General features: G+C 40.2%; 1 protein-coding gene across 2 annotated transcripts in view; it reads right to left on the reverse strand.

Annotated features, from left to right (window-relative positions):
- Positions 1 to 663: 663 nt before the first annotated feature.
- Positions 664 to 21,490, reverse strand: part of GALNT13 (polypeptide N-acetylgalactosaminyltransferase 13) — a 531,696-nt gene continuing 510,869 nt past the window's right edge. Inside the window, exons 11-13 of one of the 2 annotated variants that reach the window (XM_082261046.1) lie at positions 13,485 to 13,514; positions 7,862 to 8,059; positions 1,433 to 1,555 (exon numbers count right to left, since the gene is read on the reverse strand). In XM_082261046.1, the coding sequence (XP_082117172.1) occupies positions 7,874 to 8,059; positions 13,485 to 13,514 (216 nt within the window). In that variant the 3' untranslated portion in view covers positions 1,433 to 1,555; positions 7,862 to 7,873. Of the gene's footprint in view, positions 1,556 to 7,861; positions 8,060 to 13,484; positions 13,515 to 21,490 lie in introns of both variants that reach the window. The other variant, XM_082261045.1, reaches the window with a different exon arrangement.

Genomic DNA, 21,490 nt, shown 5'->3' on the forward strand with positions numbered 1-21,490 from the left:
TGCTCACTCGGAATGGGTGCCATTTAGGGAACACTTTGCGTTTTCTCAGTAAGTGCAAGGTGTTCTCTTGATTGAATAAGGTGAAGCAGCAAGAAGATGAGAGCAAGTGACCTCCTAGGTTCACAATCCACCAGGGCAGCCACTTAACAAGGGACCAAGACACTAGTGGAGATCACTGAAGTAGAGGTGTCTACTACAGTGATTTCTGGAGTCCTCAGGGATCCCACAGGTATGGCACATACAAGCTCACATTGGTCCAAGTTGTAAAAATTACCATACCTGGAATTTGGCTTTAGGAACAAAGTAAAGGGTACCCAACACCAAATTTTCAATGTGTCACAGATTTTTTTTTTTTAAGTATGTCTCTACTCAGTTTGGACAGCAAACACATTTGCTTTGGGATATAGTATTTCTTAGTAATCTTGCAGCCTAAGCTCTAATAATCAAGTACAGCAATTTCTAGGGAATTTTTAACATTGGCAAAAGTTGCAAGATAATACTTGCCTCTCCACTTAAAACATAGGGAAGCAGATGCTCAAAGCTGCTCCCCTTTCTGGTGACCTGAAGAACCTTTTCTATCTGTGTGAAAGCAGTGGCCTCTCTATAACACCTACTGCTGAGTCAGAGCAAGAGTGTTTCAATAACCAGGGACCTGTGGGGGAGAGGGGGAGTACTTCTGCAATGAGACCACTGCTTCCACTCATAGCAAGGCTCCATATTTAATGAATGGTGGCAGGGGGCAAGCTTTTCTACTTTGTGGCTGCTTTATAAAAAAAATTAACTGTAACATGTCTCAAACTTCTTGTTTTTGAACATCTGAAATATATTTAGCTGATTGAAACTGAAAATTTGATTAGGCTATAATTATTGCAGTGGTCCATGAACATCACCTTAACTTATTAGGGTACAGGGGGGCCTATAAACCCTGTGCTACTCTTTGCTGCATCAGGGAGACTGAACACAGGTTTGCTTTATCTATAAGTTAATTGATGGCCTGTTTGAATGTATTTTTTATCTAGACTTTTCCTGGTCCACCTCCATATTTTATAGTAAAATACTTTTTCTCATTTTTTTTTATCCAATCCTTTTTTATCCACATACGTTCATCTATGACAAATATAGTTGTTTTCAGGGCAGGATGATTATATACAGCTTCCGACGTTCCTCTTTGTTCTCCTGTAAACTGGCACAGTTTGCCATTGGGCCTGTACAGTCATGTATTGTTCGCGGAAGAAAAATTAGAAAAAGTTCTATTTCCGTCCTCCCAGCTGAATTCAAAGAGGTTTTCAATTATTTCACGTCACTGAGAGTCTGGAAGGTGTTATATTCCCATTCAAGTGTTCCTTAAGTTGATAATTAAGGTCTGTAGACTCTGCAAAATGTTGAGGGCTGCTTGGCTAACCATCGTGGAGGTTTAGGCGCTCAAGGTCATGTTACGCAAAAGCCACTGCTGGGATCGGCTTCCGTTGCACTCCTTCATTGTTGGGACCATTTTGTCCTCTTCTGTCGGCTCATCCAAGCACTGGTTGCTGTTGATATGTCTCAAGACAAAGTGCTGTAAAAATAGCAAAAAGGTTGATGAAAGTTGACTACAATACATATATTTATGATACAGTAGAAACACAATACTCTTTGTAATCAATAAATAAATAACAAAACTAACACATTGCAACAATCTATTATATCATTTTTATAGAGTGTAAGTTGATCTATTAAACATTTACCAGATCAGCGAACTTGCATTCAATGGATATGGTAGTTTGGGTAAAATAGATTTGACAGTTACCATGTGGTTTTCAGACAGAACATTTCTAAAGCTGCCACATTATGTAATATTAACCTGTCACTGTGGCGTACATTGTATATTGACAGCATATAGGTACAACCCCAATTTCTAAAAAGTTTGGATGCTGCGTAAAATCTACATAAAAACAGAATGCAATGATTTACAAATCGAATAACCCCATATTTCATTCACAATAGAAAACAGAAAACATATCAAAATGTTAAGATTTAGAAAATGAACTATTTAAAAAAAAAAAAAAAGAAGGTAATTTTGAAAATGATGGCGGCAACGCATCTCAAAAAAGTTGAGACAGGCTTATGTTTACCATTGTGTAGCATTCCCTCTTCTTTTAACAACAATCTATATACGTCTGGGAGTTGAGGAGATCAGTTGCTGGAAATTTAGGAGAGGAATGTTATTCCATTCTTGCCTTATATAGGATTATAACTGCCAACAGTCCTGGGTCTTCTTTGTTATAACATACTTTTTTAGATGTCCCAAATATTTTGAAATGGGGAAGGGTCTGGACTGCAGGCAGACCAGTTAAGCACCTGGACTCTTCTACTACAAAGACATGCTGAAATAGATGTCATCTGGATGGGAACATATGCAAGCTGCCCATACCATACACACAAAGGAACCCCCACACCATCAGAGATGCAATCTTTTGAACTGAGCACTGATAACAAGCTGGAAGTTCCCTCTCCTTTAGTCCAAAGAACATGGCACCTGTAGTAGCCAAAAAGAATGTCCCATTTTGATTCTGTTCTGACAACAAAACACTTTTCCAATTCAGACCATTTTAAATGAGATTTGGCCCAAAGAAAATGGCAGTGTTCCTAGATCATGTTCGGATATGGCTTCTTATTTGCATGATAGAGCATGATAAAGCTTTATCTTGCATTTTTTGGTGGCAAGGTGAACTATGTTCACAGACAGTGATTTTTGGAGGTATCTCTGAGCCCATGCAGTGATGTCTATCCCAGAATCATGCCTGTTATTTATGCAGTTCAGGCTGAGGGGCCGAAGATCATGGGTATCCGATGTTTCATTTTGGTTTTGTTCCTTGTGCACAGGAATATCTCCAGATTCTCTGAATCTATTGAAGATATTATGTACTGCAGATGAAGATATATTTAAAGTCTTTGAAATTTTATGTTGGGGAACATTATTCTGAAATAGTTTGACAATTTTTAGTAGCAGCTTTTCACAGATTGGTGAACCTCTGCCTATGTTCACTTCTGTGAGACTCTAAATCTCTAAGATGCTCTTTTTATTCTCAATCATGTTAATAACCTGTTGCCAATTTACCTAATTAGTTGCAAAATGTTCTACCAGCTCTAGCTTGTAAGTAACACTTACTTTGCCAGCTTTTTGTTGCCCTGTCCTTTTTGAGGCGTGCTGCTGTCATCAATTTTAAAGATATTTTATTTTTTCTCAGTTTAAACATTTGATTGTGATTAAAATATGGTTTTATGATATTTGCAAAGCACTGTATTCTGTTTTTACGTACAGTAGATTTCACACAATGTCCCAAGTTTTTTTGGAATTGGGGTTGTTTTCATCATGACAACCCGGCACCATAACTGGATGTCCCTGGAAATGTTTCAGCTAGCTCAGTCAAAATTAAAAAAGCAGCTTCCCCAAGAGAGTCAACTGTCTCTCCCTAGCATCTCAATCATGTCTGTGAAGGTTCTCATTTATCCATGTCAATGTATGTCCAGTAGAAATTAGTTACATTCAACTGGACATGTTCTGTAATGTTAGATACATTTTTTAGCTTCTCCAAGCCACTTCTTAAGTCCTAAAAACAGTGAGGAACTTACTATACCCAATAATTTATAATCACACAGGTAGCACCAACACCTTAATCAATGTTGTAATCTCTGTGGAATGTGTAGATGTTGATAGTCCAAGAAACTTTCAAACTGTTCTTGGGCAATCAACATCTACTCATTCCATGTTGATTGAATCAAGTTGTCAGTGCTTAAATGCTGGACTATGTTCCTGGCACTCAATGGAATGAACAAGTGGCTTGGAGTGGATGCAAAACATTTTCAAGTCCAGTTGATGTGACTAATTACTACTACATATGGCATCCCTATCTCTGTGTTATCATCTTCAGGTCCTTCTCATTCTTGCTTGGCTCGGCATAGTCTTTTTATTACTTACCTTTCCAGGACAGCAATCAAATAGAATATATACAGGGAAGAAAACAAGTAATGACTGACAACCTGTGATTGACTGCATGCTACAAATTTACTCCCAGTCCTTACTCCAGTGTAATACAGAACTATAGCTACCGACCAGGGGGCATCTTTTATGATATAATGAAATCTGTAAACTTCATTAATGTTTACCTATGCATTACAAATAATCTCTACCCTTCTACACATTTCTACTGGACTGTGAGGCAGCCCATCATAGTGATGGATCAGCAGGGATGCTTGACAGATGGGAAAGAGCATACATAACCAAAAAATGTTCAGATCTTTGCCCACCCAGAAGGGGCCAGGACTTGGGCAGTAAGCTGCTGCAGGTATATGCAGGCATCTCTAGATTCCTGCAATGTATACATGTCAGGGTTTTTCCTTTTACAGTGGCAGAGCCTTTTTAAGGCCACTTTCACATCATGACAGTTAAAGAGTCAACAACCAGGGCTACAAGCAGGGACATAGGCTCATTAAATTAGGATGTACCCTGGATAACAAGAAGAGTGAACACTGAACAGAAAGATGATCTAGTAAGCCTAGCTGCTGCTCCCTCCTTTTCCAGTCAGCAACCTGGGGATGGAGAAATTTGAAAACACTATACCCCTTCTACGTTCTATACTGTAACAGACTGTGGCAAGGCCGTGCAAATCTTAGCTAAATCTTGCCAAACACAGGTGAGACCGCTCCAGGTGAGGTATAATTCAGGTGCAGGTCGGATCCGACATCCGGATAGATAATCAAACATAGAAGAAAGTGACCGCACTCCGAAAATTCAAATCAAAAAGGAGTCGTTTTATTCTTCATCACAGACATCAAAGATAAGACTGGTGAGACATGGGACAATGACGGTTGACGCGTTTCACGACACAAAGGGTCACTTACTCATAACCTGTCAGTACCCCCGGGTCGAAGCTGTACTTACCTCTGTAGCCAGTCAGCAATTAAAACTCCTGCTCTTCCCTGTGCAGCGGGATGGGCAACATTGATTTACTGTGACGGCACTAACCAATCATTATTAATCTTGTCAGTCCCTGAAGAGCAGCATAGAGAAGAGCGGAGATTTCAAATCCCCAGACAGCTGGGGATGCTGACACTTTAAAGTGTATTTCTATTTGTTTGACTAAATTGGGATAACACCTACTTTATATTTGTTTCTAGTTCCCATTCACATAGCAGAACTTTAAAAAGTGTATATTTAAAAATTGCTGCTTACCTTTTTGTTGCAGAAAAAACATGTCCCCTTCCTTATAATGTTAAAGGATAAGTTCACCTTTTGACAAAATATTATAAATACCCATTTTTATGCAGGTAAAAAAAATTGCATTTATTATTTTTTGTTTGGGGAGCCAGTAAAGCATTGCACCAGTGATCAGCAGATCCCTGATGCCATGCAGGTCTCCTGCAGACCCGTCAGTGTATCAGAATGCTCGTACCTCATATCAAGAAGCCGATACATTCTGACAGGAAGAGTCAATGAGCTACCACAGCGCTAACAGCACCATGGTAGTTCATTGAAATGAAGATCCCCAGTCTGCTGTCACAGTGGGGATGAGAGGAGTACGAGGGCAGTGCATTCATAATATGTTACACCCTGAATATGGGTGTAACATGTAACATGGAAGGTGAACTTATCATTTAAAGAGGGGGCTGCCGAGTTATTTTTACCACAAATAACCTTGTCTGTAGTCTATACTATGCTGGCAGACCTTATTATCAGTTGTAAACTAGATGTGCGCACACTGTCCTAACAAAAGACCGCTATTTTGGCTATACTTCTCTTGTAGTTCACAGGAGTGCAGTTCTGCACTCCTGTGACCCATTTTCAGCCAACAGTGGGCTAAAATTCAGCCAGAAAGATCCTGACCATATGTTCTGGATCTACTGAGATCCTTGGACTGGCAGCTGGCTTACCCTCTTCTGCCCCCTCAAAAGCCCAGCACTCCAGTGAACGCTGGAGGGGCAGAGAAGAGAGCCGGTGACTAAGAGTCACGGCTCTCTGCTCAGAGCAGAGGGGGAGAAATGAGCAATCAATGGCATGTGATCGCTCAGTTCTAGCTGCAGAGCCAGCAGGGGAAAGATGCAGTATCAGATCGATGCTGCTTCCACCTAGGTGAGTATAAATGTGTTTTTTGTTTTTAAGTTCAAACTTAAAGATCTGAAGGCTTGGGTGGTGCATTCTATGTCAATGCACTTAAAAACTCAGTTTAAACCCTAATTTCACATTGCAAGCTATTCTGAACAATTTCAAGCTGCCTATTAAGTCCTATTTATAAACCTGTTCAATAGAAACTACTAGAAAAAAAAGAAATATTAAAAAAATAATGAATTTAGGTATGCTGTGTGAATGGGAACACATAAACATATAGTGGGGTTTCTTCAATTTGACTTCAAAGGCAGAAATACATTTTAAAATCCTGCACAAGTGTAATGAGATGCAGTGGGGTGGATTTAATAAAAGAAAATAGACTCTGCAGTCTGCACTTGCTCCAGAGCTTGGGAAATGAGATGAGGCTTCACTTTCCAAAGAATCACATGCAAGGAAAATAAAAATAGCATTTTTTGCTGGCACATGTTCGGATGATGGAAGTTAGCGGAGCTTCCCCTCATTTACTGATGTAGCACCTTACTAGTTAGGCTGCTAGGTAAATTAAGCTTGTTGGCTCCGGCTGTAGCCAGAAGAGCAGTGATTGTTTAGCCAGGCCTATTCAGCGCTTCACAGGCTGGGGGTTTGATTGCTTCCAACTGCCTCTAGAAGACGTTTCTAGAGCTTAGGGAAGGATAATTTCAGCCTAAATTTTGAGGAGCAGAGCATAGAAAAACTCTGGAGGAGGAGGGGGGGGGGGGTGCGCAGTTGGTGGCTGGGATGCTTTTGAATAATCTAGAGCCCTGATTAGGTTTTTTTTTTTCCCTTGAGGGGTTAGATCAGTAAGCTGAGAGAAGGAGGGCTGCTTGCACCTGGTGCCCTTGGGACTGGATGCTGAGTTACTTTACAAGAGGCTGCACTTATGGACTTATCCTGTTCCAGGATTATGTGAGTAGAGCCTCCTTTCTGTTCTGCACCTCAATTCATGGGCTCCAGCCGTGAACCTATAGACTGTTCCAGTCTACCTTTACCTGTTCTCAAACCTACTTTATGGTCCCCAGGAGTGAACCTATAGACTGTTCCAGTCTACCTTTACCTGTTCTCAAACCTACTTCATGGTCCCCAGCAGTGAACCTATAAACTGTTCCAGTCTACCTTTACCTATTCTCAAACCTACTTCATGGTCCCCAGCAGTGAACCTATAGACTGTTCCTGTTTAGCTATACTTGTTCTGCAAAACTATCTTATGGTTCCCAGATGTCTGTGAAATACTGTGTTGCTGCTGTGTATAGAAAGAGTTGTCCTCTGCAGAGTTGTGCTTAAGTGTTTTAGAGTATTAAAATCACCTCTAAATCCCCTTCCACATTTCTACAAGCAAAAAAATATATAAAAATCAAACCCCTAAGCTGTTCAATGAGCCAGAGTGAATGGGCTGTTGCTGTGTGCCTGGCTGCTTCTGCACTGTTTTGGGAAAGAAACGGTAAATTTTACAGCGGATCCTAGGGAGTTAGCGTTACACTAAGCCCTGGAGCAACTATATTTGCAAAGTGCACAGTCTATTTTCCTTTAGTAAATCCACCAATGACTAATAAATACTTTTTGCAACACTTCTTATTGCAATGTTTGTCCTTATCATTCCAGATTAGCTACTAAGATGTACCTCAGCACATATATTTTATAGATAATATATGCCTATTACACTGGAGTTACCAAGCAAATGTTGTATTATACAGTATATATAGTCTGCATCCATAAGGCATGCCACTATAGAATACCAACCTCTGAGAGTTTTCATAGAAAGTAATCAGTGGGACTGTAAAAAATATTTCTAAAAACCTCCCGCCTGGTATAGTTTCTAAATATCCACGTTTGGCGCTTGCTGCCAGTACAGTACTCCACAGTGGGGCCGTAAGTGCCATCCTCTATGTGACTTAAAGTCAAACATGATTGGGTTATGATATGAAGAAATGAATGGGTCTGTGCAACAGAAAGAAACAAAACAGGTAAAAACAAAAACGTGAAGCATGATAAATGCGTGATAACATGATAAGGATGTTCAAGAGGACCTGTCACTTCTTAAAGGAAACCTATGCTGAGAGAATAGGAGATTGTCCGTGGCGGCCTCCTTTTTAGAAATTGCAAGTTGCCTGATCCAGTATTTTTAATACTTTTCAACTTTCTAACCTGCATGCTTGTTCTAGGTCAGTGATTCATAAAACACTGAGGTCAGACAACCAGGCAACCAATATTTTTAGAAGGAGGTCAGCAATGGCAGCCCCCATATCTCAGCATGAATTTTCTTTAGCAATAGGTTTATATAGCGCCTATTGTGCTGTGTATTCTTTGTGTATTCTGGCAAAGGCTCCTTGACTTTTTGTTTTCTTATGCTTGTCAATGGATTTAAAATAAAGAATAAAAATGTATTCACTTTAAAAGAGGGTCTCCCAATTGCCAAATTCTGAGCCTTTTTTAAATATCTGTGATGTCACCATAATTTTACCAGTAGGCAGCTGACTGTAATTTGCTGCATTTGCATATTATGCATCAAGACTTTTATTCACCCTCTCAGAGTAGAAAACAGAGATGAGAGAGTTTGCACAAGCACAGTGTTTTCTAGGTACTGTGTAGTAGAGTGACAGGTTCTCTTTAAAAGCAAGTTCACCTTTATAGCATACCTGTAAAATGGTTGCTGTATATTCCCCATTTTCTTGGTTTTATTTACTTTTAATTCTCTTCTCAGGATCTTGCCATTAGTTGCGTCCTTTTGGCCTCTCCCAGTGCTTGAATATTTACTGGTTGCCATAACTAGTTTATATGCAAACCTGCATTATATGTACAGTACCAAATGGCTGCTGGAGTCAATTTAGACCAAATGTAACTGCTAGTTATGCATAGTGCAACTCCCAGCAGTTTCCCAAGAAAATAAGTATATGCAGGTATGAAGACAGTTTTTTTTTTGTTAAATATTAAAGGGTTAGTTAACCTTTACCAAAAAACTGCCTATGCAGATAAAGGATGTCTGTAGATAAAAACAAACTGAGCAACTCTGACCAAAGATGGCCTTGCTATTGGTGTAGGCCATTTATGTACCTCTCAGAGCCTGACTAAAAAACTCCCTGGAGATTTTTCCTAACCATCACAGGAGCAATCTCTCCAACATTGAGCTTCTGGGGAGAGAAAGCACATGTGAGAGCTTGCTCTTGTTATGGTGGAAGTGAACTGTCACAGATGAGAGCCTCCCAGCAACATCCTAGCAACAAGGCTGGACTGAATGATGCCGTCTCTGGGAGGTTTTATTTTGGCAAGGCTGGAGGAGGTACGTAGATGACCTACACCTATCACAAGGGCATTCTGCACCTTTGGTCAAAGCGCATAGCTTGTCCTTATCTACAGGCACTCCTTTTTTTAGAAAATGTGAACTGTGCTCATCCATAAATAGGAAATAAAGCATGTACCAGCATGTGTGGTGTATAAAGGTGAACAAACACATTTAGAACAGTAGGGTCACACATGGATTATTTTATCCATGGATTTTGTGCTTTGCATGGCAGTGACACAATTGAATCAATCAGTTTTAAGATGGTTAAAAACAATTTCAAAATTTGCAGGTAAAAGCAGAGAAAAATCAAGTATTATAAATGCTTACTTGCAGTTTTTCTTTTCCATTTTTTTAAATTAACTTTCAATATGCATTTAAACTTTCAAGAAAATGGGATTACTCAAGGAAGAGTCCATTCCCCTGCATAAGCCCCCCCCCCCCCGCTTGTACACCATAGCCCTCTCCTCCTCTGGGAATGTCTAATTATGCTCTGTGGTGGTCCAGCATCTCCACCCCACCGCTTCCACCTCACAACCATTTACGTAGCTGCTGGGAAAGAATTGACAGGTCTGAGTCTTCTGGGGTGGCAGACACAACATCCAAGATGGCTGCAACCAGCGGCAGTCCAGGGTTTTTGGAGGTCTATACAAGGGAGGCAAATAACATGTCTAAAATATGTTAAATGAACAAATAATATTATGTGTTTATTGCTCATGTTTCCAGTCCTTTGCTATAACGTAGCAAGTACCTGTTGATCCTGCCAGTTCCCTGCTCACCATGTGAATTCTAGTGTTGGACCAGCAGCCCTCACTATCTGCCATTCAAATAAAGAATACCTTAGCTCTGCCAGCACCTAGAAGTTTCCATACCTTATTGTGCATGCATAATGATAGGGCACGTTAAACTCTTCCTCTGACACACAAGCACTATCAACCTAGAAGGAGCTCAGAGTGCCCAGTTTGGAGCTGCCCCATAGATCTCCTTCCTATTTTACTTTGGTTTTATGTCCGACTTATTAAATCAGTCCCTATGAAAGTCTCTACCCATTGCCTGAGGAGGAAGAGACATTAGATGTTGGGTTGTAGGTCATGTGACAACATAAAGGTAGAGAGAAAAAGTCTTAATCAAGCAATTTTAAACTATTAAATGAAGATTGTAAGTAAGCAGTCTTAGAGGTGCTTTGGGGACATTTATTATACTTTGCCTTTCCATCTGTTTTAGGACTGGTATGCTACTTAAAATGCGAGTTTTCTTACATCACATGAAAAGTATGCATCTAGAGGTAAATGCATGAAGGGTCTGTAGCCAGACAGAGGGCGATTTAGGACACTGTGCTGCAGTGCTCTGGGTGCTCTCAATGGGCTTCAGCAAAATGGATTAACACTACCTCATCTCAATTCACCAGGGGGAGCTTTATTGATACAGGGGTTACACAGCAAGGCAGAGTCCAGCAGCCTATACATACCAATAAAAACACATCATGTATTATACATGGTATAAACTAATCAAGTTGAAAGCTAGTTGGTTGCTGTAGGATAAGCACAGCCAGGACTTCCCTGTTTATCTGGTCTTTGTCCACATAGTAGAGTACAAGAATGGCTTGTACAAATCAGTGCACAACCAGGCTTCTGATGATGGATGACCTCTCTACATGACAATGTGCACGCCCTTCAAGATAATTTACAAAAATGATCTGTGATAGTTTTGTGGGGCTTGCTCTTTTCTAATGTGTTGCTAAGAAAATGGACTTAAAATTTTGACAAAGCATGAGAGATGCCCAACATAGACATCTCCCACAATAAGAGAAACAAAAGTGACTAATGCAATGGTTATACATTCCAAAAATCCAAGGATTAGCCATAAATTGAATTTGCTTTTTAAAAATATTACATTTTTCAAAATTAATTTATATAACTTCCTTACTGTGTTTTAAGTTTCATACGAATTGCAAAACATAGACTCTAAAGGCCAGCCATAGTACATGCCCTAGGTACCCTGAATGTTAGCAAACAACCTTCAAATGTCCTAATTTGCAGAGTTCAGTAACCTATTATGTGTAATTCCAGCTAAGTGTTTGCAAGTAAGTGCTACAGACTTTTATTTTACAATGGTTTATGGTCTTGGCACAATAGGCTGTGTGAAGAACACTCTGAAATTACAAGATCATTAACATTAGCCTATTTGAAGCCCTATCATCAGATTGATTACACTTGTTTGGATCCATTATACCCAAAAGTAAATTCTGCTATAGAAGCTGGACACTGATTTACAGCTGGACGCTGCATTTACAGCTTTATTCTAGCAGGGGATTCTGTTGGTCCAAATGTTGTCACTAAAACAACAAAAAAAAATGAGAGCAAAGTATAAACTGGTGTGGGCACACATTGTAATATCATTTATAAATTATGTGATTCCTCGATTTTATAACATAGTATATTGCCATACTGAACACTATTCTAGAATGCACTGTGTTTCTAAGTGCTAGGTTTCCAATATAATGTCACATTATAGTGAATGGTATATCGTATAACGGTAAGTTGAAAACACATAAAAAAAGAATTGCAATTACCAAATTAAATCTTTAACTTCAATTAAATTCCAAAGAAGCTCATGTACTTTTTTGAGTGACAAGCTTCAAGCCACAACACTCAGGTGTGAATGAGCATCAAAAATCTGAATATAATCAGAATCTTGATACTGAAGCAGAGCTCCATCCAAAAGGGGAAGCTCCGCTTGTCTGACCCCCCCCCCCCCCCGCTGCCACATTTAGCACCTTTGGGGGGAGGAGGGGAAACAGGTACCTGGTTTTGACAGTTTCCCATTTCCAGCTGAGTTCACCACGGCAAATTCGGCCCCCCTCCTCTTTCCCCCACAGCCAGCCCAATCAGAGAGTGCAGCACACTTTGCACATGCGTGGTAGGGAACCGGCTGTGAAGCCACAGGGCTTCACTGCCAATTTACCTTAGTGGAGATGGTGGCGGCAGCACCCGACAGCCGTTTAAAAAATCGTCTCAGGCGAAGACACCACTGGATTCCTGGACAGGTAAGTGTCCTAATATTAAAAGTCTTCAACTACACTATTTGTAGCTGCTGACTTTTAATTTTTTCTGCAGGAGCCTGGAGTTTCTATCTAAGGAATTAATTGCTTCAAGAAACATGCTTTAAAGCACTAATGTGTTAATGGGGTTGAACCCTTTTTAGCAAACAAATGGCAGCACTCGTGAATGTGCATCTGCCGAACAATGTACATTATTGGTAACTTGAGATGCCTCTGGTCAGGGCTCCGAGTGAGCCTACCTCTCTATCCATAACTTATTACATATTGGACCTATTCTAAGGCTTTTCTGCTCATTAACATTATAATCATATGGATCACTAAGGCACTTGTTCACTGGTCGAAGGAATTATGGAGAAATTATCAGCTGTGGTGTTTATTGTGAACTGTCCCATTGAACAATATTACCCATTACCCACATGGCAGTGTTTGTACATGGGCAGGATCCAGCGATACTACAGAATATCTGTAAATGTAATATTCACTTTGGAACTTCTATTTAAGTGCCTCTTATAGATTATTATTATTATTATTATTATTATTATTATTATTATTGCATGTTGAATACATACTTTTTCCAAGTGTTAAATGCCCAGCAAAGTTACTTGGTTAATTTTTTTTATGCATGATTGTTACCAATGGTCTACTTCCATTTTTTTTTTTTTTTTTTTTTTTTCAATTAGTGTCTAAAATAGCAGCAACGGGGCCATGTCATGAATACTAATATATACCAATCAGAATGTGTTCTTAATGACCTATAAAATGAAATATAAACCTTGATAGGTTACAACTTCTCTTTTGTAGTCCTTATTTTTTCTCCAGGCTTACAAAAGTTGGCCTTTAATAGCAGAACAAAGTAGACAAATATTATTTACTCATCAGCTCATGACCTCCAATACCAAATGTGTCTAAGGGGATCATTGCAAAGGAAAAGCACAAAAGGAGGCAAATTCTATGGTATTAGGAGGACAACAGAGGGATTCTTACTATATTTCTGATCAGGTGGAATTTCTACAAGCATCTCTTACCTCAAAATTATATTCCCATTTACCTGCATACTGCCAAAGAAGAGCATACAAGAAGTCATGTTTAAAGTTGTTTTTTTTTTACTAGACTATGACATACAACATATTTTGTTTACTCAGAATAAATTATTTTTGCTGGAATACATGCTCTACATGTCTCATCATTCCTGCAGATGTTACGAATTTTACCTGTCATGTTTATAATATGCGCTTATATTTGTTGCTTTTTGCTTATGTAACATTCCATAACATTCGTAAAAGGAAAATTGCCATAAGAATATTCGACCATAAGAATTAAAGAACATTCACCAATAGAGAAAATACCATTATAGGCTAAAAACATTTGACTAGCAGATGCAATAATATGGCGGAGACCTCAGCACTGTGTACATTCTATGGAGATTCCTGTGTGAATGGCTAAACAAATAGATGTTCGGGTGAGCAAATCTCCAACTGCAGTGTGAACCGTTTAGCAGAGGAAATATTACCGTTTGTAAATCTGACAGTGACTTCTGGTTGTTGTGTGCCCTAGCAGTGATCTGCATTGTTCTTCTGCAGAAAAATGCAGATCACCATGTATAGTGTGAACATGTGGCAATAGAGAATAGGGAACCTACAGCATTGCATACAGAATGAGGTGGCGTGCAATATGGAATGTACAGCATAATATATGGACTAAGCCATTGCAGAATAAGGAATCTGCAGCATGGGGTATGGAATCAGGTTGTGCAGAATAGGGGACCTTAAGAATGGCATACAGAATAAACTTATGTATACTGAACAAAATTATAAACACAACACTTGTTTTTGTCCCCATTTTTCATGAGCTGAACTCAAAGATCTAAGAAAACCGGGATTCAACTGTGAAGAGAACACCTCTCCAAAGTACAAGACGCCATCGAATGTGAGCATTTGCCCACTCAAGTTGGTTACGATGACAAACTGCAGTCAGGTCAAGACCCAGATGAGGACGACGAGCATGCAGATGAGCTTCCCTGAGACGGTTTCTGACAGTTTGTGCAGAAATTCTTTGGTTATGCAAACCGATTTTTGCAGCAGCTGTCCGGGTGGCTGGTCTCAGACCATCTTGGAGGTGAAGATGTTGGATGTGGAGGTCCTGGGCTGGTGTGGTTACACATGGTCTGCGGTGTGAGGCCGTTTGGATGTACTGCCAAATTCTCTGGAACATTTTTGGAGACGGCTTATGGTAGAGAAATGAACATTCATTTCACGGGCAACAGCTCTGGTGGACATTCCTGCAGTCAGCATGCCAATTGCACACTCCCTCAAAACTTGCGACATCTGTGGCATTGTGCTGTGTGATAAAACTGCTCATTTTAGAGTGGCCTTTTATTGTGGTCAGCCTAAGGCACACCTGTGCAATAATCATGCTGTCTAATCAGCATCTTGATATACCACACCTGTGGATTGGTGGATTATCTTGGCAAAGGAGAAGTGCTCACTAACACAGATTACGACAGATTTGTGAACAATATTTGAGAGAAATAAGCCTTTTGTGTTCATAGAAAAAGTCTTAGATCTTTGAGTTCAACACATGAAAAATGGGGGCAAAAACAAAAGGGTTGTGTTTATAATTTTGTTCAGTGTAGAATAGCAATTGGTATACAGATCGAGGGGTTGCAGAATAGAGAACATACAGTATGCAATAAGCATGGCAAAGGTTATGATGAATTGTGGAATAGGGAATGTACTGCATGGCATACAGGATGCAGTGTGATGGAGAACGCATTGCACAGCATGGCTTATGGAATAGGGAATATACAGCATGGTGTAAAGAATGGGGCTTGGCGGAATAAGAAATGTGCAACATAGCAAAAAGACATGTGCATGCCAGAAATTTTCTTTTGATTTCAGGATGTTCATTGAAAATTTTTTTTTCATCTTTTTCGTTATGTTGACCTGATTTGTTTTTAGAAATCGTTTAGTATCTTTGGCATTTGTTTTGTATATTCTATAATCCAGGTGTATTCGAAAACCTTTGCAGTTTTTCCAGGAAGATTGCTATATATTTGATATATTATTGAATCTGACTTATTCAAAAGGAAAGGATTTGAAATTTTCAGATGCTAGTCCAACCCACCAAGAGGAATGGCATGAGCTGATTGGATAATATTGACTGGCATCATGTGCATCAGAATTACTGAAAGGAAATAAACATTGGATCCAGTCGTTATCTGAATCCAAATTATCGAACAAATTGAACAATTGTATTAATTTCCCCAAGGGCTCAAACTACTATGTCATCATGTGACATCATCCAAAAGAAACAAATGCATTTGTTAATTTCAATATTATTGTTTTTTCAGATTCGTTGGCATTTGTTACTCTCCTAAATCTGTTAATCTCCTAAAAATTAAATGTTTGTCTGAACAACAATCAAAAAGAAATGAAATGCACATGTCTTATAGCAACCACAAGGAGGCTTGCAACATAAGGAATGTACAGCATTTCGTATGAAATGAGGGGGTAAAAAAAAAGAGAATGTACAGCATGGCAGATGGAATGAGAATTCACAGAATAGTGGATGTACAGCATTGCATAGAGAATGAGGGGGTGTGTTTAAAGGAATGTACATCATTGCATACATAATGAGGGGGTGTGGAAGAAGGAATGTAAATCATTGCATACATAATGAGGGGGTGTGGAAGAAGGAATGTAAATCATTGCATACATAATGAGGGGGTGTGGAAGAAGGAATGTAAATCATTGCATACATAATGAGGGGGTGTGGAAGATGGAATGTACATCATTGCATAGGAAATAAGGCATTTCAACAAAGGGGGCATACATCAGAGGCATGAAAAAAAATGTATAAAGCACCCTAAAATGGCTTAATTCTGCTGCTGCTCAGGCTGACTCCATGTAGTTTTCCATCAGCTACGGGGGGGGGGGGGGGGGTTCAGCTGGGACTCCAGGGATGTGATGTGTTGGGTAGAGGATCTTTTGTTGTGCCAGTGACACAGGTCCACCCATCCCCCTTTAGACCTCCATCAGCATGGGATCCACCTAGGATTTGACAGCTCGCCTGAACGCTGATGTCATTTGTAAGCCAGCAAAGGAAGACTTCAGTTCTTTTCTTCCTCTACCACAATCTACAATAGATGTCATTAGTCAGAGCCACATTGGAAGTGAGTTATGGAAAATGGAAGTGTAATATCCTTTGCTGTTTCTGCACTGATCGAGGTCTTGATGGGGCTGGGTGGCATTCAACCCCCACCTCCTCCACTTGACACCTTTATGCCCAGGGCAGCTGTCCCTTCTGCCCCCCTCTTATCCTAGCCCTGGTCTCTGTCTTCAAACTACTCTGCTGTGTTGTCACCCATTAGCAGGTGTTTTCAGTGGAGACTCTAAGCAGCTGTGCCGATGCTCATTATCACCAGGAAGCCAATCCAGAGCGATGACATGCTTCAGCAGCACTGAGATGCAACGAAGGATGGAAATTAACTAAATTATTATTTTCTAAGAGCAAACCACACATTGACTATAATGTAAATTTCTTTACCAAATTAATATCATCCAGTTAGGGTGTGGATCTACTTTAAACAAATAAATATATAAAGTGCAAGGCTTAAAACATATCAACACTTTGCTTTTTCAAACTTTGGATCCATTTTATTAATTTATTTTCTGTTTAGTATGCTGTCCTCTTTACATGAAATAACAACATTTTATGTCATTTCTGCTGTTTCCAGAAGGTGCTTTCCAACAGTTTTATACACAATTTCCTGTGCTATCCTTCACTCACCCAATAACTGGATAGCCTGCAGCTTTCACAGTTCAAATTCTCTATTTATAATAGGACACAAGCAACTGTCAGACTGCCGGTGTTACACTGGATAAAGACAGCAGTGCGGGCACACAATGCACCAATTAACAGGCCTCGTCCTCCCTTCCCCCACAGGTATATTAATTGTCTGTCAGCGATTTATTTAGAGTCCATCATTCTTCTAATGTCACAATAAAGATCACATTATCTATTACAGATTTCATTTTGGAAAAAGTCTGTCTTCTTCTAAGTGGTTATTGTGATGTCTAAATGTGTTGTTTTTCTTTCACAAGTCAAATGCATTTTTCTCCAAATTTCAGAATAAAATACATTTCAACATGGAATATATATATATCTGTCACTTTTGGAGATGAACGCCACACAACTAAATAATACACTATTATGTTAACTGTTTTACATGTCAAAGGATTTGTAGTTCTGTGCAGATAATATTGTGATTCAGGTAGACTGCCAGACAGCACAGTCAGATATTTGACTTCCATTGCTCCTGCAGCACAGCTTACGTGTGGAGAACACACCCTAACCTGCTGATCGGACAATTAAGAAGCAGCAGCACGCCTCTAAATGATTAACTTTGCTTTACTGTGTCCTCCTGTGCTGCCGAATTCTGCAACCTCCCTCCATGTGTAATTTTTTCTCTTTTTTTTTTTTTATACTTACCTTTTACAGATGTCTTCAGGCCACTCACTTACCACCCATGTACTTCTTCTTCCTTGGCTCTTCGCTAGGGCTGGGTGATCCTCAGTGATTTACAGAGTGATACAGAGTGCCGTAGTGACACCCCCTTTATTGAGCAGCCTGCCCTCACAGTATGCTCTCGGTCCTCCGGGTTTAAACGACAATGCACATTATTCAACCCAGAAGACTGAGGATACCTAGTGGTGGAAAACAGTTAGTGCAGGAAACAGTATTAGCGAGAAAGTGTGTATTGCAGCCAGAGTTTTATTTTTTTTAAAGGCTTATTCTATCTTTGTGACTGTTGCATTTCACATCAAATGCAGAGTATAACATGAAACATGGCCAAATTCTCCAACCTCCCGCCCTAAAACTGCCCCCAAATACCTAAATTGTGGGGTTTTTCTCCCTGCACCATTCTGGCTTCTTTTTGAATTTGCTATGCTATGCGTGGATCCACCTGCACAACCACATCATCCATTCACCGGGTTCTAGTGGACAGGATCGGGTGTCAGTGGACACATGTCCAATGATATCCGCCTCTCTAAAGAGAGCAATGAATGGTGCACCTGAAAAAATGACAGTCGATTCATCAGTGTGAAAGGGGCCTCCAAAATATAGGTACTTGCAGATCCCATTGGAGCACAAGTGGGATGACGTCCTTGCACATAGTTCATTGATCACTTCCTCCAGCCCCATGATGGTAGGTATGTACCTCTGTAGGCCGAGGGTTAGGGGTAGAGTCTGCAGGAGCCTGTATATATTGCACCCATGATGCACTGATTGTGGTTGCAATGTTTTTCAGGCCTGAATGCCAAACTGTCTTGCACATTTTCTTCTTTTATCATGGTTGCACTTATAATTTTTTTCAGAGAGGTGGGCTATGCCTTTAGGTTGCTGTGGAATTATTTAGGGCCTCAAGCACACTGGACCTTAAGCCTTGGCGCATTAGGCTCCAGAATTTAGGTGTAGGTTGAAGGTACAGATGCCACTGCTAGCAGCTTGGTAAACTCTATGAGAGGCTGACAGCTGTTCTTGTTGGATGGGACTGGATGGCGCACCAAACAATACTGAATGTAAGTGCAGAATAATCCCAGCAAAGAATACCTGGAGTGCAAGCAGTCTCTATTTCTGGCATTCATCCCTGGGCACAAGCTGCCCTAAATGTTACTTCTGCTCGTTGTGCCATCCAGCCCTGCCCAGCCGCAGCAGAGTTGGACAGTACCTTCAACCTGCACCAAAACACCGGATCTCATACATTGAGGCTTAATGCCCAGTGTGCATGAGGTCTTATTGAGAGAAAAAATTTACAAAATTGGGCTTTAAGTAGCAACCTAAGTATACAAATTGAATGTGTGCCTCTCTTCTGTATACCTAAGCCAGTAATTCGAACTCTACACCAAGGAAAGTGAAATCATTTACAGTGGGTTTTTTTTTCTATTCATTATTATATTATTTATATCAAGAGAAACCAAGAATGCTCAGACTCTGTATGAATTCCTATGTGTGCTCATGAACTAGACTCTTACCCCCGTAGCATCCTACTTTTGATACTTTATATAAATTGGTAGACAGGCATACACAATTTTATTTCATTTTGTACTGGTGATTAGGGGCTTTAAGAAGAGCTAAGTTTGGGGTTTAACAGCCAGCATATCCTGAGCATAGGAATATAAATCATCACATTTATCCCCAGTCAAATAACAGTTGGGAGCTTCACAAAGTGCCCAATTAGGACCGGTAAAAAGGAGAAAATAGGCTCAGAAGCTGCAGTGTTTTCGCAGCAACATTTGTCTCCTGCAGGAGCTTTTCTTTCTCTCCTGAAGCCTTGCTGATGAATGGGCATTTCACATGTAAGTTTTCACATCTCATTGCATACTGCTGAGTAAGAAACCTCAGCTATCAGCATCTCACATAGAACAATTTCCAACCATAAGGAAGTCTTTCTTAATGGCTCCATCTAATGGTTGTATTGATTATTGCAGGCTTGTATCACACATATGGCCGCAGACTAGGGGGACTCATTTTTATCTGACATGGGGTTATTGATACAGAGCAGAAATCAATTTTAGCAGGGTAAAAAGGTGACATTTACCATTGTGAGTTTTATAGTCATTGCCTATTGCTCATGTCAAAGGTTACAAGGGTTTTTTTTAAGAGCTTCTAGGGCCATTAGTAAATAGCTTTAATAAATCAGATCTAATACTTGAAACAGCCCTCTCTGCATTTGGGAAATGCAGGCTTAAAGTGTATGTACACAAAATTAAAATACTCGAGATTACACACACATGCTGCACTTTATATATGGGGTGTGTTTAGCGGTGACGGGGGTGCTTTAAAACAACATTTTTTATTTTTTTTATTTATATACGTACATTTTTTCTTTTTACACTTTTTCTTTTTTTTTATTTACTTTATTGCTCTCACAAAGGGGAAAACAGGCCTCCTATGTGATAGCATGGGCAGATGCCAGGTCCTCTAGATGACATTGGGGGTCCCCCAATGTCTCCCCTGCCATTCAATGCGATCCGTGTTTGAATAGCTGCATCTTTGACTACACTAGTTGAAGAATGACAGCTGTGACCCTCAGGAGTGACGTAAAACATGTCTTTTTCAGAGTCATAAGTTGCAGGATGCTCCCCAAATTCCTTCTGATGTCACTGATCAGAGAAGTTTCCTGCGGTTCTGAGTTTCCTGGAAAAACAGAAGAGCCCAGGAACCTCCGTGATTGTCACTGGTGGGGGGAGCCCGCCTTCACCAGCTGTTAAAGTCAGTACCAAGCTCAACGAGCTTGATTTAACCACTTCTCTACAATGCCATGTATGCCATTTATAAACATATCTTGCTAGAGAAGTGGTTAAACTAAACCAGTCAAACCAGATAAACTGTCATCTACATTAAAAGCAGGCAATCTCAGGCATCATTGTATACTTTCGAACAATGTGTCAAACACCTGGGAGTCCCAAAACATTGTGGGATTCACTCCGGCAACCTTTGTTAGCAATTCCCTACCGAACATTGAGGACACACTTCATGTGAAATCCCAGGGCTCTTTCACCCTGATGGTATTGTGTATAGCAATAGCAACATAGCAGCGACTGGCAGGAGTTGAGGAGGTGCTACTGCCTGTTTTTTGAGGTGCTACTATTTTTTGTACTTTTTTTTTTAAATTGCTGCATGATGATTTTACATTTCAGTACCGTGCCGCAACTGCGGGCCAAGCGTTTGGCTCGCGATTGTGGTGCCACCCCATTGAGTTCAGTGGGTAAGTTTGACAGTCAAGCTCTGCAGCCCGAGTTAAAAATGCTGCGGCTGCTTTGCTGTATTTATGTATGGCCTTTCATCATCTATGGCCACCATTTTCTCAACTAGTAGCATTCTGCTGAAATGAGGCAAAAGATATGTCCCGTGAAGCCGCACATCGATACAGACCTGCTGGCAGGCACGTGGCCTGGCGGGAGCCTCGGCTGAAACTGCTATTCACTCCAACAGCAGCGGGTCTGCATTGATGTGCCGATATATAATT

The sequence above is a fragment of the Pelophylax lessonae genome (assembly GCF_965119305.1).
Source record: "Pelophylax lessonae genome assembly, chromosome: 6".
In the NCBI taxonomy this organism is placed as follows: domain Eukaryota; kingdom Metazoa; phylum Chordata; class Amphibia; order Anura; family Ranidae; genus Pelophylax; species Pelophylax lessonae.